General features: G+C 42.8%; 1 protein-coding gene across 6 annotated transcripts in view; it reads right to left on the bottom strand.

The window, feature by feature from the left end:
- Nucleotides 1-25,965, bottom strand: part of LOC124034300 (CAP-Gly domain-containing linker protein 1-like) — a 49,958-nt gene that overhangs the window by 5,763 nt on the left and 18,230 nt on the right. For 5 of the 6 annotated variants that reach the window (XM_046347299.1, XM_046347300.1, XM_046347302.1 and 2 more), the window contains 15 exons: nt 23,567-24,475; nt 23,190-23,306; nt 22,826-22,883; nt 22,442-22,525; nt 20,211-20,367; nt 17,525-17,669; nt 17,093-17,308; nt 11,605-14,289; nt 10,672-10,809; nt 9,728-9,825; nt 9,078-9,198; nt 8,893-8,945; nt 4,628-4,745; nt 2,945-3,095; nt 2,813-2,865 (listed from right to left, as the gene is read on the bottom strand). In XM_046347299.1, the coding sequence (XP_046203255.1) occupies nt 2,813-2,865; nt 2,945-3,095; nt 4,628-4,745; nt 8,893-8,945; nt 9,078-9,198; nt 9,728-9,825; nt 10,672-10,809; nt 11,605-14,289; nt 17,093-17,308; nt 17,525-17,669; nt 20,211-20,367; nt 22,442-22,525; nt 22,826-22,883; nt 23,190-23,306; nt 23,567-24,475 (5,103 nt within the window). The remainder of the gene's footprint in view (nt 1-2,812; nt 2,866-2,944; nt 3,096-4,627; nt 4,746-8,892; nt 8,946-9,077; nt 9,199-9,727; nt 9,826-10,671; nt 10,810-11,604; nt 14,290-17,092; nt 17,309-17,524; nt 17,670-20,210; nt 20,368-22,441; nt 22,526-22,825; nt 22,884-23,189; nt 23,307-23,566; nt 24,476-25,965) is intronic. The other variant, XM_046347305.1, reaches the window with a different exon arrangement.

The following is a 25,965-nucleotide window of genomic DNA, read 5'->3' as shown; positions in this document are numbered from 1 at the left end:
ATCAATGTGGACCTGTTGCGGTCAATACAAGACTTGTTTGGGCACTCCAAGGGCCTTCCAACTTCCCGTCCAATTCCGGCAAGGGACAACAGTGCCTGTTCACTTACACTATCGTTCAGATGGCCTTTTCCTCCATGTGGAGAAGCTGTTGCAGATTGATACTCTGCCTTACCACAATGTAAAGATGGCCTTGACCCGGTCCAAGCAAAATCATGAGGCTTTCCGCACCCTTGAGACTGACACCGTATGTGTTACTGTTGCACACTATACCACTCCGCTACTCCGAGTTAAGGACTCTCCACACGTGAAAGCACTCAAGGAGGCAGTCTTAGCTCATCTGAGGAGCACAGAGCAGAATTTAGCCAAGAACCCAGAGCAGGTGAAGTTCAGAAGCTAAAAACTGCAGGCTATGTGATCAAGCTCTTGAAGCGACCACATTAGGACTCCGCTGGCACTGCCCTACAGACACATTGTGGTACAAGTAACGCCCTGTGGTGGAGCCGAAGCTCACCATGAGGATCATCTACCATACTCTTGCCAGCCAGTATGGCCCCATGGGATATATCATCCGCTTCAAGACGAGAGCAAAGATCCTGGAACAGGAGCTCTGGACGAAGGAGAGGGTATGGGACAACCCCTCTTACCGGCACACCTACTAGACCAGTGGAAGGAGTGGGAGCGCAAACTTCTAACCCTGTCAGAGGTTTTCATCCCTAGGTGTTATTTCCCTCCAAACATAGACAGTGCCACAGTGACCACCGACATCCACATCTTCTGCGATGCTTCAGAGAGAGCTACGGCTATGTGGCCTACCTCCACACTGAAGATGACCAACGACAAGTACAGGTCTCATTCCACGCGGCAAGATCTCGAGTGGCACCCAAGCGCCAAGTCTCAATACCCCGCCTGGAGCTCAGTGCTGCCAACTGGAGCCCAACACTAGCTCATCTTCTGCAAAACTGAGGTTACTTTGGAGGTCCGCAGGACCACCCTGTGGTCAAATTCAACAACCTTCCTGAACTGGCTTCAATCGGAATCGTGTCATAAAGTGTTTGTCAGCACCAGAATTGCTGAGATTCAAGATCTCACTGATAGCGGTGTCGACATATCTCCACTCCCTAACAACCCAGCAGACGACATTACGAGGGGGAAAACTCTGGCTGAGCTAACCCGTCTCACCACTCAATGCACCGGCCTCAATGTTCTGACCAAAACGGACACAGATACCTTCCTGATGGCGCTTCGCAGCTTCATTTCCCAACGAGAATAACCCTTTGAGATCCTGTCGGACAATGGGACCAATTTCTGAGGGGCGGACAGAGAGCTGCAAGAGGCCTTCATGGCCCTCGGGCCTGCACTCCAGGAACAGCTGGCTGAACAGAAGGTTACCTTTCGGTTCAACCCCCCGAATGCACTGCATTTCAGAAGCGCCTGGGAGAGGGAAATAAGGTATGTGAAGTATGCTCTTCGTGTAGCAGTTGAAGACAAGTCACAACATAAAGATGTCCGCCTGATGTTCCTTACAGAGGTGGAATGCATTCTGAGCTCCAAGACCATTGGCTATTTCAGCAGACGTAGAACCCTCGATCCAGTCAAAGGTAATCTGAACGATGGAACGGCATGATGCTTTGCTCCCACATGCCGTATATGCAGACAGAGACCTTCTTGGATGGCACTGTTGAAAGCATAGTTAGGTCCTGGTGGGCCACTTCTGGACCCAAATAATGCGGAACTATTTGCAAAGTCTTCAGCAGAGGCAGAAGTGACAGATTGACACTCCAGACTTGAAGGTTGGACAAGTGGCCATGATAGTGGATCCTCAGCTACCACAAGCTTTGTGGCCCATTGGACGGTTAGTGAAGATGATACCAGGTGCAGATGGAAGGATCCGGTCAAGGTTCAAATATACCGCATCCTGTCGTACGATTGGTGGAGCTTCCCACTATGTTAGACGGCGCAGACCTGCTTTCATAGAAAGGAAGATGGGGCGGCTGTATAAAAGCCCATTAGATTTGAATTTAGAATCCTCAATTTTATTAGATCTACAAATACATTTATTGATCTGCCAGTATTTCAATTTAGAGACTCCGGTAAACTGAGGTTTCATTTCATGTGTCCTATCAATTATTATTGGATTATTCACCATGGCAACCAATTGTTAGTTTAAAAACTGAATTTATTTCTCAGTTTGGTTGGCTTTTGTGGCGATCAGACCGTTTTCATTTGCAGGGATATTTAATGCGTTTTTGAGTAAATACCACACAAGTATACTCTGCTTCATCATTAAACTCCTAGACTGGGCTTCTTTGACTAGAGTGCAGTCCGGTATCCATTTACTCCCAGTGACCTATACACACACATTAGAGCGTACCAGAGTCCATTTTAATCTACAAGTTAAGAAATGTTAGTGCACATGATCGTTTTGTGTTAAACTGTTTAGAGGTTTGTGAGGCCCAAAAATAAGGTTTCATTTCACATTACAAATCAATCGTCAGAGGTTCTACAGCGAATTTAAATTAAGCCTATATTGCCAGCCATGGACTTGGCAGACATGGACATCAGTTTCAGCAGAGTTTGAGCAAAATGTGATTGCTTTAAATGTAATTACCATAACACTGCCAATATGAAAGTTTACCTGATCATAGTACGCAAAACATCCAGTGCATGACATATGGCAATTGTATGGAAACTAAGTGAATGCACAAATCATCCAAAAATATACATATTGGTAAAAAAGCAACTGAATGGCATACCCAAGTTGTGTTTTATATACCAATTTTTGCTAAATTGGGCCATAATAAGTCATGCATACCTGGCTCTCTGAAGTCTCCTTGTCCTCCTTTAATTGGTTCAGAGCTGCATCACCTGAAGGGAAAACATGTATAAGCATTCAGTGACAGTGAAGCTCAATCTGTAGAGTTAAGCTTTGACTGCCCAGTCATACCAGAGGTGCTGGTAAGAGTGTCCTGTCCTCCTGCAAGGCTCTTCTCCAGGCTCTGAACACGCTCCTGCAGCCGCGACTTGTCTTTCTCCAGAGACTGGACAGTAGACTTCAGTGTCTTCGCTGTGGCGCTCTCCCCTCGCAGCACTGAAAACTGCTCAGAGGGAAAAATACACTATTATGTCATACACACTACCTTTCAAAAGTTTGGAGTCACTTAGAAGTGTCCTTGTTTTTGAAAGAAAAGCAAAAAAAATGTGTCCATCAAAATAACATCAAATTGATCAGAAATACAGTGTAGACATTGTTAATGTTGTAAATGACTACTGTAGCTGGAAATGGCAGATTTTTTTAAATGGAATATCTACATATGCGTACAGCTGCCCATTATCAGCAACCATCACTCCTGTGTTCCAATGACATGTTGTGTTAGCTAATCCAGGTGTATAATTTTAAAAGGCTGAAAAAGGTTGAAAACTGTTGTCCTGATTAAAGCAGCAATAAAACTGTCCTTCTTTAGACCAGTTGTGTATCTGGAGCATCAACATTTGTGGGTTCGATTACAGGCTCAAAATGGCCAGAAGCAAAGAACTTTCTTCTGAAACTCATCAGTCTATTCTTGTTCTGAGAAATGAAGGCTATTCCATGCACAGAGTTGCAAAGAAAATACAGTATCTCAGACTGGCCAATAAAAAGAAAATATTAAGATGAGCAAAAGAACTCAGACACTGGACAGAGGAACTCTGCCTAGAAGGCCAGCATCCTGGAGTCACCTCTTCACTGTTGACGTTGAGACTGGTGTTTTGCGGGTACTATTTAATGAAGCTGCCAGTTGAGGACCTTGTGAGGCGTCTGTTTCTCAAAGTAGACACTAATATACTTGACCTCTTGCGCAGTTGTGCACTGGGGTCTCCCACTCCTCTTTCTATTCTGGTTAGAGCCAGTTTGCGCTGTTCTGTGAAGGGAGTAGTATACAGCGTTGTACGAGATCTTCAGTTTCTTGGAAATTTCTCGCATGGAATAGCCTTCATTTCTCAGAACAAGAATAGACTGACGAGTTTCAGAAGAAAGTACTTTGTTTCTGGCAATTTTGAGCCTGTAATCGAACCTACAAATGCTGATGCTCCAGATACTCAACTAGTTTAAAGAAGGCCAGCTTTATTGTTTGTTTAAATCAGAACAACAGTTTTCAACTGTGCTAATATAATTGCAAAAGGGTTTGATCAATTAGCCTTTTAAAATGATACACCTGGATTAGCTAACACAACATGTCATTGGAACACAGGAGTGATGGTTGCTGATAATGTGCCTCTGTAAGCCTATATAGATTTTTCATTTGAAAAAATCTGCTGTTTCCAGCTACAATAGTAATTTACAACATTAACAATGTCTTCGCTGTATTTCTGATCAATTTGATGTTATTTTAAATGTCCCAAAAAAATGTGCTTTTCTTGAAATACAAGGATATTTCTTAGGGACCCCACACTTTTGAACGGTAGTGTACATTATACAATGAATATAGTATACAAATGTTGAAAAAAAAATATCCTGAAAAGAGAACTCATTACTACTCCAGATCTAATTAGACTACCCCAATGCTTTTTGGCCTAGAAATAGTGCCAAGAAGCCTGCCATGAGATTAGGGAATTAAAATGTATAGAAATAGGGAAGAGTGCCAATTTTTACCTCACTCTTTAGGGTCTCCAGCTCTTGATCCTTCTCGGAGATCAAGGTACTGCTTTTATGGATGGACTTCTGGAGGGAGGCTTTCTCCTCATCTAACTGTTTCTTCAAGGCGGTCTCTCTGTCAAGGACAACACACAATTATTATGAATAGAGTTTAACCACTCCAACAAGGACTAGTGGAGCATTGACCATGCATAATCTGTGTTAAATCTAATGTATAATGGAATACCACCAGCAGCCAACATAATGTGACTTTCACCTGCAATGAACTGTGGCCGGTCGTTTAAGTTGGGTAAAGATCCATTTTTATACACAGTATATACAGTGTGGTCTGAAATGGTTGACACCCTTGATAAACCTCTCACTATTAACAATAACAGGGGAGGTTGGCATGTCTTGGGGGTATGATCTTTGACACACAAACTCTCACTCATTATTATTCACTATTCATTCAGGATTATCCCCAATCATGGTAGCATCCACATTAAATAGAGACTTATTTAGAAACATTATATTTTAATTTACAATAAAAGTGACTCCAAAATGACACCATACATTATTTACCATTAATTTTTATTGGGCACAAAATAATCTGAAACAACCAAAACTTTCTGCAAAGGCACTCAGCAAGATTGTAGAGTCACAAGCTTGATGTAGTCTTTGCATACTAGGAAGATGGGACCAAATACTAAACTTTTGACTCCTTTATTTACAGTTGAAGTCGGAAGTTTACATACACCTAAGCCAAATACATTTAAACTCAGTTTTTCACAATTCCTGACATTTAATCCTAGTAAAAATGCCCCGTCTTAGGTCAGTTAGGATCATCACATATTTTAAGAATGTGAAATGTCAGAATAATAGTAGAGAGAATTATTAATTTCAGCTTTTATTTCTTTCATCACATTCCCAGTGGGTCAGAAGTTTACATACACTCTTGCCCTTAAATTGTTTAACTTGGGTCAAAGATTTCAGGTAACTTTCCACAAGCTTCCCACAATAAGTGGGGTGAATTTTGGCCAATTCCTCCTGACAGAGCTGGTGTAACGGAGTCAGGTTTGTTGGCCTCCTTGCTCTCACACACTTTTCAGTTCTGCCCATACATTTTCTATGGGATTGAGGTCAGGGCTTTGTGATGGCCACTCCAATACCTTGAATTTGTTATCCTTTGTTGCCATTTTGTCACAACTTTGGAAGTATGCTTGAGGTCATTGTCCATTTGGAAGACCCATTTTCAACCAAGCTTTAACTTCATGACTGATGTCTTGAGATGTTGCTTCAATATATCCACACAATCATCAGACCAGACGACATTCCTCCAAAAACTACGATCTTTGTCCCCATGTGCAGTTGCAAACCGAAGTCTGGCTTTTTTATGGCGGTTTTGGAGCAGTGGCTTTTTTCTTTGCTGAGCGGCCTTTCAGGTTCTGTCGATATAGGACTTGTTTTACTGTGGATATAGATACGTTTGTACCCGTTTCCTCCAGCATCTTCACAAGTTCCTTTGCTGTTGTTCTGGGATTGATTTGCACTTTTCGCAACCAAAGTACGTTCATCTCTAGGTCTCCTTCCTGAGCGGGATGATGGCTACGTGGTTCCATGGTGTTTATACTTGCGTACTATTGTTTGTACAGGTGAACATGGTACCTTCAGGCATTTGGAAATTGCTCCCAAGGATGAACCAGACTTGTGGAGGTCTACAATTTATTTTCTTGCCTGATTTCTTTTGATTTTCCCATGATGTCAAGCAAAGAGGCACTGAGTGAAGGTAGGCCTTGAAATACATCCACAGGTACACCTCCAATTGACTCAAATGATGTCAATTAGCCTGTCAGAAGCTTCTAAAGCCATGAAATCATTTTCTGGAATTTCCCAAGCTGTTTAAAGGCACAGTGTATGTAAACTTCTGACGCACTGGAATTGTGATACAGTGAATTGTAAGTGAAATAATCTGTCTGTAAACAATTGTTGGAAAAATTACTTGTGTCATGCACAAAGTAGATGTCCTAACCAACTTGGCAAAACTATAGTTTACTAACAAGAAATCTGTGGAGTGGTTGAAAAACAAGTTTTAATGACTCCAACCAAAGTGTATGTCAACTTCTGACTTCAATTGTACATAGAAGTGTGCCTGTGAATCTAATTCAGAAGCATGGAATGAAAAGATGAAGTCTGCTCAAAGGGAAACAAAGGCATGACATCAAGACAGAGTACAAAGAAAGAAAAGAGCCTATAATAATCAGATAAATGTAGCTCTGTTCCGGCCATTATTATGAGCCGTTCTACCCTCAACAGCCTCCTGTGGATAAAGCAGGCATGGTATTGGACAGACGTGATGGATCTCTGTTTAAAAACAATCAGAGATTGAAATGTCAATGGTGTGATCAAGCATGCATTTTCCATTGGAAAAAACAGGTGGGGTGAGGAAATTTTGCATTGCCATTTTATCATCTACGGCACGCGAACTTCCGAGTCTACAGTTTGATTACAAATAAGGACAAATAAAAATGAAATGACAAAAAGCAAGTGAATTAAGAGGGATTACTCATTGAAAAGCATTGACCTCTTCTTACCTTCCTAAGCTAACAGTATGACACGTTAGGTAACAATTTTAAAAAACATGGAAGTACCTGAAGGTATTATTGGGCAAGCTTTGAAAGGCAAAAGAAGAGAATGTAATCAAACAGAGCAATGTAGGACAGAGCACAAGCAAGACATGCCACGTTGGCGAAGAGCAAATTGATGCCAGCATCCATGCTTAACTTCTTTGGGACTGGGGGGCAGTATTGAGTAGCTTGGATAAAAAGGTGCCCAGAGTAAAACTGCCTGCTACTCAGGCCCAAAAGCTAGAATATGCATATAATTAGTAGATTTGGATAGAAAACACTCTGAAGTTTCTAAAACTGTTTGAATGATGTATGTGAGTATAACAGAACTCATATCGCAGGCAAAAACCTGAGAAACAATCCAACCAGGAAGTGGGAAATCTGAGGTTTGTAGTTTTTCATGTCATTGCCAAGCGAATATACAGTGTCTATGGGGTAATGTTGCACTTCCTAAGGCTTCCACTAGATGTCAACAGTCTTTAGAACATTGTTTGAGACTTCTATTGTGAGGAGAGAATGAGAGCTGTTTCAACCAGAGGTCTGGCAGAAGGCCATGAGCTGATCACGCGCGAGCCCGTCAGAGGTAGCTGCGTTCCATTGCATTTCTAAAGACAGGAATTCTTCGGTTGGAACATTATTGAAGATTTATGATAAAAACATCCTAAAGATTGATTCTATACATCGTTTGACATGTTTCTACTGTAATAACTTTTTTGACATTTCGTCTGAACAAGTGATCACGCATTATGCATTTGGATTACTGGGCTAAACGCGCAAAACAAAAAGGAGGTATTTGGACATAAATGGACTTTATCAAACAAAACAAACATTTATTGTGGAACTGGGATTCCTGGGTGTGCATTCCGATCATCAAAGGTAAGTGAATATTTATAACGCTATTTCTGACAACTCTCCTTCTTTGGAAAATGGCTGGATGTTTTTCTGTGACTAGCGCTGACCTAACATAATCGCAAGGTGTGCTTTTGCCGTAAAGTCTTTCTGAAATCTGACACAGCGTTTGCATTAAGGAGAGGTTTATCTATATTTCCATGCATAACATTTGTATCTTTTATCAATGTTTATTATGAGTATTTCTGTAATTTGATGTGGCTCTCTGCACTTTCACCAGATGTTTGTTTGAGACAATGCATTTCTGATCATAACACACCAATTTCAAAATGAGGTTTTTGGACATAAAGATGAACTTTATCGAATAAAACACACATTTATTGTGTAACATGAAGTCCTGTGAGTGCCATCTGATGAAGATCAAAGGTTAGTGATTAATTTAATTGCTATTTTGGATTTTTGTGAGCCCTCTCCTTGGCTGGAAAATGGCTGTATAGTTTTCTGTGACTAGGTGCTGACCTAACATAATCGTTTGGTGTGCTGTCACCGTAAAGCCTATTTGAAATCGGACACTGTGGCTGGATTTACAAGAAGTTTATCTTTAAAATGAGGAATTTTAATTATGGGATTTCTGTTGTTTTGAATTTGGCGCCATGCAATTTCACCGGCTGTTGTCGAGGTGGTACGCTACCGTCCCACATATCCCAGAGAGGTTAATTGCAGAACTGTCTCCAATGCCATCTGGCTAGAAATGTCAAAATTATATTTTCTTGTACTGTTGATTTGGATAGAAATTAAACAGTTTCTCACCTCTGCTTCATATCTTGCAACTGTTTATTGAGCTTGGACTGCTGCGTTTCCAGCTTAAAAGAAAAACATTATGGAATTAAATTACTTGGTTGAACAGGTGTAGTGATTCAATGTAGGCTATGTGTTACATTCTTAAAATAGTTGTGGCAGTTTGAGGGAATAGATCAGTAGTCCAGTGGTGGTACCTTCTGCTGGCCACTGGTCTCCTTCTTGCTGCTGCCAACCTCCTTAGTCAGCTTGTTGTTCTCCTCCTGTAAGGCCACCAGGGACTGGGACTTCACAGAGGCAACTTGCTTCAGCTCCTCACTAAACACACACACAGACAATATTATAAATACATAGCTACATGAGTACAGGAATATACAGACAACTGGTAAGGGGGTGAGAGAGGGAAATAGGTACAAGGAAAGGTATGAGGAAATCACTTTCTACAACTGGTAGCTGCTAGGATTTGCATGCCAGATATCTTTCACCTCACTGTCTACCTATCACCTGGCAGGATACAGGCCCCTTCGCTTGTTCAACAACAAACAGCAAAACAATTGTAACTTTAATGTTGCTTCATAATTCATGGCCAAATTAATTCAAGGCATGAACATTGGTGTCAACTGCACCATAAGATATGTACACAATAGCGAATAGTGATGAAGTGACACATTTTTATGAGAATTGCACTGTGCCGTAGTTCAGTAAAAACAATTCTCTCAGATATTTAGGCCTTGAGGTTGAGTATGAAGACAGAATGTCTGACTCTTATAAGTCTGAAGACTTTAGAGCAATGTGTGTGTGTGTATAACGTTTGCAACGTTCGTATTACACCCCCATTTATACTCACATTTCCTGGCACAGGCTGCTGATTTTCTGGTTCTCTGAGCAGAGCTGGAGGTTGAGCTCCTCTTGGTATTTAGAATTCTGTTGCTTCAATGCATCCAGCTGAGAAATAACACACACAAAACATAAAGAACTTCTAATGTATATAATACATTGATGCTTGTTATTGTTGGTCAATCAAAGAAGCACTACAGTCAAAGGTTCATGTGTAGCAATTGAAGTGGGAGATTTCTAATTAATGCAAACTAGAATTATAATTACAGATTTAAGTTGGCTAACTGAGAAGGAATAGGCTACAATGATCAACCAACAGGTAGGCTGTTGTTTAATATGAATGTTGTTGTAGACAAGGATGGGGAGCACAGCAGAGTAGCCTCAATTAGCCTTGCAAGCTAGCTAGCTAACTTAGCCGACTAGACTGACGCAGTCAAGACTGACAATACCAGATGAGATGATAGATAACCCATCGTAGCAACAAGTTTGTGTAACTTGCGCATGTCGGTTTGGCTAATTTCTCTCCCTCCATGTCAGACACACACAGCAATGGTCATGTGATCTTGGTAAGTGTGAACATGTCAGCATCTGTGGCTGAATTTCTGTTTACGTGTAACACTGTATTATGTTGTGAAGACTAACTTGTGACAGTGGTTTGCAACTATGACACCCCACACACCCAACTTCTGGTAAGTTAACACACAACAGCCAGAAATGTCAAATTGGTTCAGTTGATCAAAGAGGATCATTAAGTTCATTTTGTTTATTTGATTCCATGTTAACCCTAAGGAGCCCCTTCTAGAGTCCTTAGTGAGGACCCTTTATGACAGTGACAAATCATTCCATACCCACAAAATTTCAACCTTTTCAACATACTTTACTGAAAATACATGCTGTTCAACCACTACATTACACCCCATCTGAGGCATTGCATACTCCTTATCCCTGACTCACCTGACTGGTCATCTCCTGCTTGGCACTCCTGAACTCCTCCAGCAGAGACTGGGCCTCACTCTTCTCCTGCTCCAGAAGGCCCTTCTCTTGTGTCAGACGCTCCACGGCCTCAGCAGTCTTCCCTGAGGACTCTGCTGCCTAGGTAGTGGGGGAGAGGGGGGCATGTCAACCAGACATATATGATGAAATAAGTGCAACTTACTTGGATTGGTGTTGGTTGACGTGAACAGCAAACCCCTATGTCCTGAGATTTATCATCATTTGATGGATAATCAACGCAGAGGGATCACTATTTACATTTTCTCATATCGTGCAGAATTAATTTGCATGCATTGCATGTCAGTCATCCAAACTTGATTTTGAAGCTTTAGTGGGTTACGATGATTGTGTTTCCGAAATTACTATGCAATTGATGTAATCCTCAGGAATCATTGCAATACCCACATCTACTACTACAGTCAGGTAAGAGGCAACTAGATTTGACTACAGTGTTGGTGAAGGACTTAAAGGCTAAAATGAAAAATTAGGAGTAGAGAAAAATAAACTAATTACATCCTGTGACCTGAGAACGGATACTTGCAGTAATGTATTTTGGCCCTAACATATTGCTTGACATCTCAATTAGACAACAGAGACCATGGTTGTGGACATGACTCTTAAAACCAAATTCTAAGGGAGATGAGATGTAACCATCTGCCCAACCAAGGAACAGACCCTAACTTCTCAAACAACGTTCTAAGTCCACAGGAATATATTTCATATATAAACGTTTTGCAGGAGACTAGAATAAAGTTAGCGCAGTTAGTAAAGGAGATGAAACAAAAAGTGAGATAAATAGAAAAGGTGACCAGACTAGCATGCAGTGAGGGTGAAACATGACCACAGCCATCTCAACATGAGGGTTAGATACAGGATTTGTTAGTAGTGGAGTACCTCAAGCTGCTTGGAAAGAATGTTTTTGAGTTGAGCTTCAAGCTGGGTGACTTGTTGGGTGGCTTCGTCCCTCTCCTTGAGCAAGGCATCCTTCTCGACCTTCAGGTCTTCCAGCTTGGTGCCAATTTCTTCCCGGGCCTTGGCAGATACAGATGCCTCCTCCACAGAGACTTTGTGCTGTCCCTCTATCCCTGCCTTCTCAGCACGTAGGGTCTGGGCATCTGCCTCAAGCTGTGTGTGGGCAGCTCGCAGCTTCTCCACTTCCTCCAGGAGCCTTGAGCGTTCCTCATCACCACTCTTTTGGCTGCTGTGGAGGGAGGAAAGGTTTTTCTCCAGCCTGGACTGTATAGCTAGGAGGTCTACCTTCTCCTTAGCCAAGGAGGAGACTTCTTTGCCAAGCTCCTCCAGCTTGGTAAACAGGCACTCTTGGTCTTCAGCCAAGCCATCCTTTTCCTGGTCTCTCTGCTTCAGCTGTGCCTTCAAGTTCTCAACCTCCCTAGCCAAGGCTTTTCTCTCCTCTCCAATGTCCTTAAGGCTGGCAGACAACTCATCAATGGCCTTGTCTCTAGTGACAGATTTCTGAATGAGGTCCTGCACTTTGGCTTGCATCTGGGCATTCTCCTCAAGCAGACCATGTTGCTCACCTAACAATCCAGTGTGAGTCATCTTAAGTTGCTTTAAATCACAACACAAACCATTTTTCTCAGAGGCCATTGTGTCTCTTTCAACACTAACAGAGGCAATCTCTGCCTTCAGGATAGATTCAGCCTGCAGGAGGGAAGTGTTTTTCTGTGTCAGAGTGGACAACTGACTCTGTAAGTTCTCTCTCTCTCTGGAGAGGTCATCCTTTGCAGCGGACAGTTTACTTCGCTCAGTGGCATCAGTCTGCTGCTGCGATTCAATAATCATTTTTTCCTTTGAAAGTGAGTCTGTCTGACCCTTTAACTCCTGGACCTGCAGAAGCAGATCATCTTTGTCCTTCTGCAGGATCTGTAGGCTCTTATTAAGCTCTGCCTGCTGGGAGTGCAGGAGATCCCGCTCTTTTCTTAGGGTGTCCCTCTGCTGGATGAGTTCCAAATGCACCTGCTCAGAGTTGCCTTTTAGTTTATGATGCTCTTCTGCAAGTTCAGTTGTGCTTTTTTCAAGGGCCTCCCTCTCAGAGCAAAGCTTCTGCAGCTGTGCCTGTAGATCAGACTTTTTGTTTTTTAAGGAAGCTTGCTCAACCTCCACCTTTTGGATCTTCTGTTTGGATTCCTCTAGCAAGGACGTAAGGTTGTAATTGGCTTGCTTCAGGTCATCAATGGCCTTGGAGGAGCTATACAGCTGGTCTTTCATACTGCGGATCTCACCTGCTATCTTGTCGCGCTCTTTTGTTAGAGTAACTTTTTCAGAGATCTCCTTTGTGTGCTTTTCTTTAAGCTCTTCCTTTTCATGTACCAAACGGTCACTCTCCATCTTCTGCTGTTCCAGTATTGATTCCATGGCCAGCTTCTCTTTCCGTACGGAGTGTAGTGCCTTCTCTGTCTCTTCATTCTGGAGACGCAGAGCTTTCTTCTCCTTGGCAAAAGATGACAACACCTCTTTGACTTTCTCCTTTGAGGTAGCCGTTTCCTGTGTAGAAAGTCTGAGCTTCTCCTTCAACTCTTCTATCTCCTTGAAAAGTTCATCCTTCTCAGAACACACCTGTCGCTGGGTAGCAAGCAGGTCCTCTTTCTCCTGCATGAGGTGAAGCCTCTCGGAGTCTGTAACCTCACTGCTGGTCTTGGACTCGTCCAGCATCTTGGCCAGGCTCATTTTGGAAGCCTGGAGCTCGCCGTTGTCACGGACAGACTTCTCAAGATCCTTCTTGGTGATATTCAGCTGATTCTGAAGCTCCGTATTCATGGCTTGGAGGGCCTCTTTGTCAGATGTAGCAGCATTAATTTGAGCAGACATCTCCTCTTTACCTCTGGCCAGGGTCTCTTTCTGGGCCTCCAACTGAGTGTTTTTCACACAGAGATCTACTTTTTCCAAGCTCAACGACTGACACCTTGTCTGCAACTCTGTATTCTTTGCATCAAGGGATTTCTTAGCATTTCTTGCTGCATCCCTCTCTAACACGAGGCTATCCATCTCAGAGATCAGCTTCTCCCTGCTTTGCTTGAGCTCTTCCTGGAGCCCATTCCTTTCCTCACAGGTCTTCTCATAGATTTCTGCTAGCTTATTCCTCTTAGTTTCCTGCTGCTGGATCTCCTGTTTGTACTTTGAGAGGAGCTCCTGCTTCTCTGCATTTGTCTTTTGTAGCTCCTCAATTTGGGACTGATGCTCCATTTCAGATTGACTGAGGGATTTGTTTTTGGCCTGTGCCTCCTCAACAGCAACTCTGAGCTTCTCAATCTCTCTGAATAGTGAGGCCTTCTCTCCATCCAGCTGCTGATTTGTGGTCAAAAGTTCCTCCTGCTCTTTTGTAAGCTTGTCCCTCAGAGTCAGCAGTTCTTTAGTCTTAACCGAGAGCTCATTGTGACTAGCTTCCAAGGCAGAGAGCTTGGCCTGGAGTTCGAAGAGTTGCTTCTCAAGATTTTCCTTATGAGTTCTGAGATCTGAACTCTCCTTAGACATGTGTTCCAGTGCTGAGATTTGCTTCTCCAGGTCTGTGGACAATCGTTCAACATGCTGCATGGAGGAGTCGAGCTCAGCAGAAAGAAACTGAGGGAATGAAGTTGAAAGAAAAAAAGGGGCATATAAAGGGAAAAGTTACAAAATAAGTCAAGAAGTAATAAAATGCAACTGGAAAGGTTAAGCTGGTGCAAGCATAAAAAACAATTGGGTGAAAATAAACAGTAGCTGACACCACAATGTAAACAGAAAACATTGAAAACAGGGGCACGCCAATGGAGTGCTTATGCATGCCTATGTATGTGTGTTTTTATCTTGTAAGTGTGCCCTAATGATAGCTTCAGGTTTTCAATCGGTGTGCAGTGTATTAGGTGAGGATGAGTGTGTCTGCGTAATTATGTACTTTCCATTCAGAGGAAGATTTTGACAAGTATATAACCCTTCTTCAAAATGTGTTATAATTGGTGAGCACAGACAGAAACCGTACACTAACTAACTCATCAAGACTGTCAGTATCAGTTTTTTTTGGTTTATCCCCAAGATGTGCCCCTGCTTTTTAAGTAGGCCCTAAAAACCACACCACAACATAGCCACACTGTCAATGGTCAAATGAAGATGGTGCATATAAGACGATCATCCTTGGCTGTTAATTCTACATAGTGCAATGGACTTGAATAAACACAGTGAACAAAAAACAATAATATGAGCAGATAAAATGCTAACATGAATCTCATAGCCTTAGGAATAGGCTTAGTGAGTTTAAAAAATATATTTGTGTTAGTGAAATCAAAGAATGAGGTCACTGTGGTAGAATAATTATGGCATAACAGTCTGTGAACCCTTCACAAAACGGACTTCAGCTACTTCTTACAGTAAGATAACTACCCAGACAATAGAAATATGGCTGGGCGATATATTTAATTAATTAGATTCATTTGAATGTATGTTTTTGCGCGATATTCCAAATCCCAGTTACGCAGGATCACATTTTTTTTTGTATTTTTTGTTTTTATGAGCGTTTATGTCTGCTTGTTCTCATATGGTCTTTTTGGTCTGGTCTCATTCGCTCCTTCTGTGCTGTGCACCTTCCCATTTATACCAGAGGTTTGCATATAATGGCGAGATGCTCAAGTCTTTTCACCCTAACAACGGGAGCCGTTGTCCCAAAGGCGGGAATGAAGTCGACAAGCTTAGGTTCAAAATAAGTGCATAGAAACGCATTGGACTTATATTGTATATATTTTTGCGAGTGAAACCTCTTGCTGCACCGCTTTCTTCCAAGCCCCTCACAACAAATATGAGAGATCACTTCTTCCTCTCTGACAAACAGTTTCAACTGGCTATTTGCATTTGAGGTTTGGTCCAACAGAATCGGTCACCAACACCAAAACACATTGAGACATTATTTTACTGTAAGAGAGAAGTTAACCTTTGGAACCATACACGGTCTCAACTCCTCACATTTCGAGCAGAGCAGAGACACTACTAAAACAGATGTACCAATGAACATTCATTCTGGAAAATGAATGCTCAGGTTTGTTGCGCGCGCATTACGTTACCACGTATCGCTAGCCGCATTTTAGTCAAATCAAGATTGTTATACTAGCTGTTTAGTCTGTATTTTATAAATGTGCAATAAGCATAAAACAATTATATATGGAATTGGCAATTCGTTCTCATTCTGAGAAATAAGGTAGACCACTTGATTTCAACATCTGAACAAAGTGGACAGGCTAGCATGCTGTTCAAACAGTTGGAGACAGACAGAAGGTTGTGTTCATAACAGTTCAACCGTTTTGCCTTGTTAGCGGAATTCAGAGCTTGTGAAATTATACCTAGAGCCAAGTTGGCTAAATTTCAAATATAAATACTAGCTGGCTACTCACTAGCACGTGGGCTTGTGCTTGAGAGATTGTTTATGAAACCTGTGTTAATTAAGTAGTAAGGCCTGAGGGGGTGTGGTATACGGCCAATATACCACAGCTAAGGGCTGTTCTTATGCACAACGCAACGCGGAGTGCTAGGAAACAGCCCTAAACCATGGTATATTGGCCATATATCACAAACCCCCGATGTGCCTTATTGCTATTATAAGCTGGTTACCAATGTATTTAGAGCAATGTTTTGTCACACCCATGGTATACGATCTGATATACCACGGCTTTCGGCCAATCAGCATTCAGGGCTTGAACCACCCAGTTTATAATTTGCTATAATGCCTGCTACATTATTAGTGAATAATGCATTATGCATGGTTCTGGTTAAATTTGTTACAAAATGGGCATTTTTATAGACAGACCTGAAAGCCAGATCAGTGATTATTGCAAAAAAAAGCAGGTACAGCTATTTTGATCAAATCAATAAATTATTAGTGGGTCTTATGGTTATGGAAGGAATATATTCAGCCTAGGTATAATTTCAAAAGCTCTGAATTCATTAGATTATTTCTGACTGTCTTAAATGCAGTGTTTTTTAACCTTTAATTGTACAACAAAGCTTATATATCATGAATCGCCGATAAGTTTGAGATATGAGTTTTAGGTCATATCGCCCAGCCCTAATTAGAAGTGAGGTGGTCTAATTATTATCAAGTGCACATCCATCCTGACCATAGATCACTTTTATTTACTTGGAAACTACATGGTAATATGGTCAATTACATAATAATAACCAAGTCATTTCTGTACCGTAACATAAAGCGCTACCAATCTCTCATAGAAAGTGGATGGGAACATACTTGAAAAGATTTCTCGCAAAAAACATCAGTCAACCTAAAGCAACATAACTACAAAGCAGTCAAAGTTGTCATTCAGGTAGATTTTTGTACCAAAAGGCAGCACCTCCTGAGAACTTAAAACATGGTGGTCCTGATAATGATATGGTGGGTGCTCACCTGGGCTTTCTCCTTGTAAGACTGCAGCTCAGCCACCAGCCTCTCCAACTCCTGGGCCTTCTCCCTGGAGACACGCAGCTCCTGCTTGGTCTGGTCAGCCTGACCCTGCAGCTCCTTGAGCTGCTTGGCATGGTGCTCTGAGGCCTGAGACAGGACTTGCTGCTGGGAGGTCTGCAGCTCCTTGGCCTGGGCCTCACCCTGGAGCAAACTTTTCTCCTACACACAACATATAGAGGGCAAGAGTAGCTAACATCAATAATTTCCTGTTTGAAAGGGGGAAAGTGGTAGAGTGAGGTATTCAGTGTTCATGGTAGAGACAGTAAAAAGTATATTCCTGAGAAGAAAAATGTATGCTGTTTTACAACAAACATCTAATCATCTACTTTACCCTGACCATCAACATCTCAAAGCCTTCACTGGGTTGTCACTCACCAGTTGTGTGATCTTCTCCTGCAGGTTGCTTAGCTGACCCTGATGCTCCTGCTCCTTCTGGGCCACTTCCTGCTGTTGTTGCTCCTCAGAACGTGCTCTCTGCTCCTTCTCCTCTGCAAGTTGAGTCTGTAACTCTTCCAGCTTCCTAGGTAAGGGGGAGGGAGGGAGAGGGAGGTGACTCTCTGGCCAAGTGAGACAGGTGGCATTCAAACAAACCAGGGATTCATTGTAGGGGGCTGATTCAAATGTTTTTGGACTGAAACTGATGAACTGAAAACCAGGTTGATGGAAAGGTCAAACCTGTTTTAAGGATAATAATAACAACCCATGAAAACTACAGGATCATGACAAGTTCAGCCAAGAAATGAGTGATTATTCACTGAGTATACCAAACATTAGGAATACCTATGTGAGAATGCTGTTCATCGACTACAGCTCGGCATTCAACACCATAGTACCCTCCAAGCTCGTCATCAAGCTCGAGACCCTGGGTCTCGACCCCGCCCTGTGCAACTGGGTACTGGACTTCCTGACGGGCTGCCCCCAGGTGGTGAGGGTAGGCAACAACATCTCCTCCCCGCTGATCCTCAACACGGGGGCCCCACAAGGGTGCGTTCTGAGCCCTCTCCTGTACTCCCTGTTCACCCACGACTGCGTGGCCACGCACGCCTCCAACTCAATCATCAAGTTTGCGGACGACACAACAGTGGTAGGCTTGATTACCAACAACGACGAGACGGCCTACAGGGAGGAGGTGAGGGCCCTCGGAGTGTGGTGTCAGGAAAATAACCTCACTCAACGTGAACAAAACTAAGGAGATGATTGTGGACTTCAGGAAACAGCAGAGGAAACACCCCCCTATCCACATCGATGGAACAGTAGTGGAGAGGGTAGCAAGTTTTAAGTTCCTCGGCATACACATCACAGACAAACTGAATTGGTCCACTCACACTGACAGCGTCGTGAAGAAGGCGCAGCAGCGCCTCTTCAACCTCAGGAGGCTGAAGAAATTCGGCTTGTCACCAAAAGCACTCACAAACTTCTACAGATGCACAATCGAGAGCATCCTGGCGGGCTGTATCACCGCCTGGTACGGCAACTGCTCCGCCCTCAACCGTAAGGCTCTCCAGAGGGTAGTAAGGTCTGCACAACGCATCACCGGGGGCAAACTACCTGCCCTCCAGGACACCTACACCACCCGATGTTACAGGAAGGCCATAAAGATCATCAAGGACATCAACCACCCGAGCCACTGCCTGTTCACCCGCCCTCATCCAGAAGGCGAGATCAGTACAGGTGCATCAAAGCTGGGACCGAGAGGCTGAAAAACAGCTTCTATCTCAAGGCCATCAGACTGTTAAACAGCCACCACTAACAGTGAGTGGCTGCTGCCAACACACTGTCATTGACACTGACCCAACTCCAGCCACTCTAATAATGGGAATTGATGGGAAATTATGTAAATATATCACTAGCCACTTTAAACAATGCTACCTTATATAATGTTACTTACCCTACATTATTCATCTCATATGCATACGTATATACTGTACTCTACATCATCGACTGCATCCTTATGTAATACATGTATCACTAGCCACTTTAACTATGCCACTTTGTTTACTTTGTCTACATACTCATCTCATATGTATATACTGTACTCGATACCATCTACTGAATGCTGCTCTGTACCATCACTCATTCATATATCCTTATGTACATATTCTTTATCCACCTAAAACTGTGTATAAGACAGTAGTTTTGGAATTGTTAGATTACTTGTTGGTTATCACTGCATTGTCGGAACTAGAAGCACAAGCATTTCGCTACACTCGCATTAACATCTGCTAACCATGTGTATGTGACAAATAAAAGTTGATTTGATTTGATTTGACATTAAGAACACCTTACTAATATTGAGTTGCATTTCCCCACCCCACACTGGAAACTGAAAAGCGTTAAAAACCCAGTAGCATTGCAGTTCTTGACACAAACCATTGTGCATGACACCTACTACCATACCCTGTTCAAAGACACTTCAATATTTAAGCTTGCCCATTCGCCCTCTGAACATAACACATATCAATCAATCAAATGTATTTATAAAGCCCTTTTTACATCAGCCGATGTCACAAAGCGCTGTACAGAATCCCAGCCTAAAACCCCAAACAGCAAGCAATGCAGATGTAGACGCACAGTGGCTAGGAAAAACTCTCTAGAAAGGCAGGAACCTAGGAAGAAACCTAGAGAGGAACCAGGCTATGTGGGGTGGCCAATCCTCTTCTGGTTGTGCCGGGTGGAGATTATAACAGAACATGGGCGAGATGTTCAAATGCTGATAGATGACCAGCAGGGTCATACAATCAATTGTCTCAAAGCATAAAAATCCTTATTTAACCTGTCTCCACCCCTTCATCTACACTGATTGAAGTGGATATAACAAGTAACATCAATAAGGGATCATAGCTTTCACTTGGAATCCCCTGGTCAGTTTGTCATGGAAAGTACAGGTGCTCTTAAAGTTTCGTATACTCGGCGCATGTTCGACGCTTTTGTGCATCGTTGTCACACGCTCATTAAATATTGTCACTAGTGGTTAACCTGATTGTCGACGGTGAAAGTAAGCCAATCTATTTGCATACGTTTGAGAACACCTTTGTTCGTGACATTTCATTTCATTGTGTACCTTTCTTTCTGAGTGAGGTCTTCATTCATTTTGGTAAGCTGTGCTGAACTGTCGCCTGATGACTTCATCATGTCTGAGATGTCACTTTGGAGCTTGGCCTTGTCGTTTGAGAGCTGATCAAGCTTCTCCTCTCCAGCCTTTAGCTTCCTCTCCAGCCCTGGGTCAGAGGAAAACATCATTCAGTCAATGGTAACAAGCCTCAGTCCACAGTTGCATATCGCAATATTATTTTGGACGATATTATATTGATACTTTGACTCCCAAGTATTGCTCTGTAAAAAAAAAAATAATGATGTGCTAGGTTGCGTTAGCTAGCACTAGTCGGCTGTACTAGCTTTTCCTACATCTTCTTTTTAAATAGTGAGTCAATGTTTTCAGCACTTATTTCCATGACTGATCAAAACTCATTTTCTCATGCTTTCTCGTCTGTCTGCAGCAGAAATATAGTAAGCAATGTGTTTGGAACATCAAATTGCAATAAAATTGCAGTATTGAATCGCAATACATATAGAATCGTGAGAATCTGCACTGTTGGTTAAGGGCTTGTAAGTAGCATTTCACAGTAAGGTATTGTTGTATTCGGCCCATGTGACAAATAAAGTTTGATTTGAATCGCAATACATATCGGCACCTAAGTATGGCAATAATATCGTATCGTGAGGTCCATGGCAATTCCCAGCCAACATACGGTATCAGTGCATTTAGATTTTCCAACAGGGCTATACATTTGAGTGAGGTTTTATTCTCGCCTGAGTAGCCTCATTTTACTGCCAAAAATCAAATTAAACCATCTAATGTTCAGCGAAATAACAACACAATGTCAAATACAGGTAGCCTAGTTGAGTAATTAACATCCAATCACATTAACCGTTACTCTCTAGCGGGAAACCTGCACTCTTGCGCAGACATTTAGAAAGGTGACCATTTGAAAAATAAGCCAGCGAGAATAAAGATGACATTCAAGTAGTAAGACATGCATAAAAGCAATAGATACCATTAATAAGAAGGGGCTAGACGCATCTTATATGGTGAGCTACCAAGTGGCTAGAACAGGCAAGCCCCATACTATTGTGGTGGACTTAATTCTTCCTGCTGCAGCGGATAATGCTGGGGGAAAAGGCCCAAAAAACTATACAGATAATGCCTTCATCAAACAACACTGTTTCACCCATCATTGACATGGCAGGAGATGTTTTGAAATTACTGCTTCGCATACAAGCCAGTTAATTCTATGCGTTACAGCTGGATGAGTCAAATGACGTGGAGGGCCTGGCACAGCTCCTGGTATATGTCCATTACGTTTATGGGGGGTCTATTAAGGAAGACCTAATTTTCTGCAATCCACTGGAAACCAGGACAACATGAGAGGATATTTTTAAAGTACTGGACCGCTTTGTGACATCAAATGGACTTTGGTGGTCAAGATGTGTTGGTATCTGTACTGATGGTGCAAAAGCCATGACAGGGAGACATAGTGAAGTGGTAACGCATGTGCAAGCAGTTGCTCCCGATGCCACTTGGGTACACTGCAGCATCCACCAAGAGGCTCTTACTGCCAAAGGAATGCCTGACAGCTTGAAAGACATTTTGGACAGTGAAAATGGTTAACTTTGTTAAAGCAAGGCCCCTGAACTCTAGTGTATTTTCTGCACTACGCAATGATATGGGCAGCGACCATGTAACGCTTTTACAACATGCAGAAGTGCTCTGGTTATCAAGGGCCAAAGTATTGACACATTTATTTTAATTGAGAGACGAGCTTAAAAAGTCTTCTTCACTGACCATAATTTTCACGTGTCTGACCGCTTGCATGATGACGAGTTTCTCACACAACTGGCCTGTATTATTGTGTATTATTATTTGTGCCCTGGTCCTATTAGAGCTCTTTGTCACTTCCCATGAGCCGGGTTGTGACAAAAACTCACACTCATTCTTGTGTTTAATAAATGTATTGTGTAGTGCATGTGTGGCAGGCTTACAATAATAGTAAAAAAAAACATTTGAGAGTGCGCTGACCCTGGTGCTAGAGGGGGTACACAGCTGGAGGTTGAACGTTTGGTGGGGTATGGGGACTATAAAAAGTTTGGGAACCACTATCTACCAGAAACACTACAACAACAAACAGCAGGTTTGGAGACGCCTGGTGTAGGTTACATAACTGAACGCATGTCGGGAGAACGGAGCTGTGTGTACTATAGGTTAACAACCACAGTGCTGGCCGGTGTTCTGACCTGCAAGTTGGCTTCTAAGAGCATCTGATTTGGTGGAGAGCGATGTGCACTGCTCTTCTTTTTCACCAAGCTTCTGAAGCAACTCTGAAAGAAAGAATTAAGAGACACACTATTAGCTTGCATCATTCAAGCTCTTAGCACCATACAGCACAAATACATGTACTACATGTACTAATCTACTGTGTACTGCATGGCCCTGTGGACCAATATAAAACATAATTTTTTATAAAACCACATCATTATTAGTCATTAAATTAGCTTGAAGTCAACATTTTGTCTCTAGGAATATGATACGTCTTGCTGATAAAAACACATGTAACCCAAGTAATAAGAAAACAAAGACTAACGTTACAGGACCAACATGGTCAAAGTAAATATATTTACCTTGCATAGTTTGTGTTGACTTAGTCTGATCGTCTGTGCTTTCTGACAGTTTTTGTTTCTGAGGAAATAAAACTTTGATGAATACCATCCATGCATGCTTTAGTCAGAAAGGTATTCCATGACAAACCTCAAAATGGTTGCCAATTACTAATGTTATACACAAGTTTCATCATAAGTGTATAATTGAAGGTCTACCTATAGGTAGATACTTTATCATTCCCATGAAAACAAAAAGATAGCATTTCAATACTATGCTCTTCCTTAACTGAGCTTACCTTAAGGCTTTACAGTCCCATCAGTCACGCAAGGCCACCCAATCCCATTCCCTGGCTCCTCACCACCCCACATAAGCGCTAGTACTCACCAGGTTGCCCAGCTCTTGCTCCAGAGAGCCCGTGTTCTGCTGCACAGAGGTCAGGCTCTGCTGCAAGGAGAGGATCTCCTGCTGCCTGCCCTCCAGCTCAGAGCTCAACTCATTGACCTACAACCACAGGCCAGGGCATGACACCATGGACATGGAGGACATTTGGGGGGGGGGATAAATGAGTGACATTATGAATATGAAGGACAAGCTAAAAATGAATCCAAATAAAACAAAGTAATGACTGAAGGTAAGGGTAAATCATAACATGACATACCAGTTGTATTTAATTCATGCCTATATTTATGGAAAACTCACATGGACGTAAAATAGAAACTGGATACACGGACAATGGGAGGATGGCATGGGTATGGACCTACCTTGTTTCCCTGTGAGCAAGCTTGTCTCTGGGTCTCCTCCAGCTGGGTCCTCAGACTCTGGAGCTCTTGGTTACCTTGGCCTGCCCGGGAGCGCAAAGCCTCCATAGCTGCCACCTGCTCCTGGACCTCCTTGGCACTGTTCTGGGTCTGCTGGACTAGCTTAGCCTCCTGCTCCTCCAGTTCCTTTACCTTCAGCTCAGCAGTGTGCAGTTTGACTAGCACATCCTCCATCTCCACCAGGTGCTGCTCCTCAGCACTCTCCACACTGGACCGCAGGCTCTCCTCCAGGCGCTCCTTCTCCTCTGACATGATCAGCAGCTGTTTGTTGAGCTCCCCCGTCTCCTGTGCCCGGGCTGCAGCCTCTGCTACACACCTGGCCCCAGCCTCTTCCAGTGCCTGCTTGTGCTCCACCTTCAGCCTCTCCAGGGCACTCTTGGTCTCCACCAGCTCCGTTGCCTGGGAGCCAGCCCCTTTGCTGAAGGAAACCTTCATCTCCTCCATGGCCTGCTGGTGAGAGGCGATGGCAGATTCCAGCTTAGAGCTCCACAGCTCTATGACGTCTGCATTCTCCTTCTCGTTCTGGCTGACGTGTAGCTTCAACTGCTCGTTGTCAGTGGAAATCTTGGTGGATGAGGCTTGGAGCTGGGCCATTGCCTCACTGTGTGCCTTCTCCTCCGCTGCCAGCTTCTCCCTCATCCCGGCAAGCTCAACCCGTTGCTGGTCTTCCTGAGAAGCCAGCTGAGCCCTCAGAGAGCTCACTTCCTCCAAGAGAGGGGAGGTAGTGGAGTCTGAACCCTCTGACTCTTGCTGGGCCTCCAGACGCAACCGAAGGTCATCCACCTCCCTGGTCCTCAGCACCAGGTCCCTCTCTAGCTCCATTATGCGGGACTTCTCTGAAACTGTGGCCACCTATGGGATGGCACAACTCTGGCTCAAACAAAACTGTGTTCTTCAACTTTTGGAAACATTGTGATTGTACATGTACTGACAGGAAAAAAGGGTAGCTGTTGAATCCCCCTGCCATCAGAAAGGTCTACGGGGAGGAATCTTTTTCAAAGAGGGTCCTATAGAAACAGATGTCCACCATAGTTGCAGTAGTAGCGTAAAGCGAGTAAACAGTGCAATCCCACATTTACATAGGATGCCTACAGTTGAAATATTACACTGCCCTCTAGTGGATATAAAATGAAACCATATCATTCCTCACACGTAATTATTTTGTATTGAACAACACTCCAAGTGCTGCAGCGTTTACTGGTTTTCATCCTTACCTTTTAATCAGGGGTCGATTTAGACCAGAATAAAACCAGATAGACTTTCTTGCCAACTAATGATATTAACCTATTAATTAAGTACCTGGGGAAAAGAAAACCAGTAGACTAAGGCACTTGAGAATGGCAGTTGAATACACCTGCATTGGCGCACACCCCTGAGGGAAGCACAGAACAATTGATACGGGATGGGAGTAGGACAGAGACTTACAAGAGGCGGGGGATACTAGATGGGCAGGGCAATTGGGGCTTGTAGGATTAGGGGTGGGGGGGGACAAAGGACCACTGGGAATAAGGGATGGTTGTATGGCTACCATGTCCTAACAGCAAAGTATTTGAGACTGTGAGCTAACTGTGAGCAGAGGAACACATGGAGAAAGAGGCAAAAGAATCAGATGGCTTTGCCGTTCTCTGGGTAAAACCTAATCGAAAAAGAACAAAATTGTTGTATAGTTAAACTAAAAGTATAGTAAAAAAAATAACCCTGATGTTTTCAAATGTTTTCAGTGACAGCAGTAAAGTGGTTAAGACTGCTGTACTGGTGACACACAGGAATGTGAATGGTTCATGTTTGACAAAATGGGAAGAAAATGAAAGCCAGCGTAAGATGCTGCATATTATAAAGCAACTTTGAAATTGGTTCTTGGAACTACGGATAAGGCCAATAGATAATATTAGTTGCTAGCAAGTAAAAAGTTTAGACAACTACACCATTCAATGTTTACTTAGTGACATTCAAATACAGCTACAGTGCCTTCAGAAAGTATTCATACCCCCTGACTTATTCCACTTTGTTGTTACAACCCAAATTGTTCCATCTATACACAATACCCCATAATGACAGTAAAAACATGTTGTTTTTAGACATTTTTTTCAAATGTATTGAAAATTAAATACAGAAATATAATTTACATAAGTATTCACACCCCTGAGTCAGTGATTACAGCTGTCTGTCTTTCTGGGTAAGTCTAAGAGATTTGCACATCTGGATTGTACAATATTTGCACAAAACAATTCTAAGACTTGCCATAGATGTTTAAGCCGGTTTAAGTCAAAACAGTAACTAGGCCACTCAGGAACATTCAATGTCATCTTGGCAAGCAACTCCAGTGTATATTTGGCCTTGAG

Source organism: Oncorhynchus gorbuscha, linkage group LG04 (genome assembly GCF_021184085.1).
Source record: "Oncorhynchus gorbuscha isolate QuinsamMale2020 ecotype Even-year linkage group LG04, OgorEven_v1.0, whole genome shotgun sequence".
NCBI classification, from domain to species: Eukaryota; Metazoa; Chordata; class Actinopteri; order Salmoniformes; family Salmonidae; genus Oncorhynchus; species Oncorhynchus gorbuscha.
Note: the sequence above shows the minus strand (reverse complement) of the source record. Positions and strands in the feature narration are given on the sequence as shown.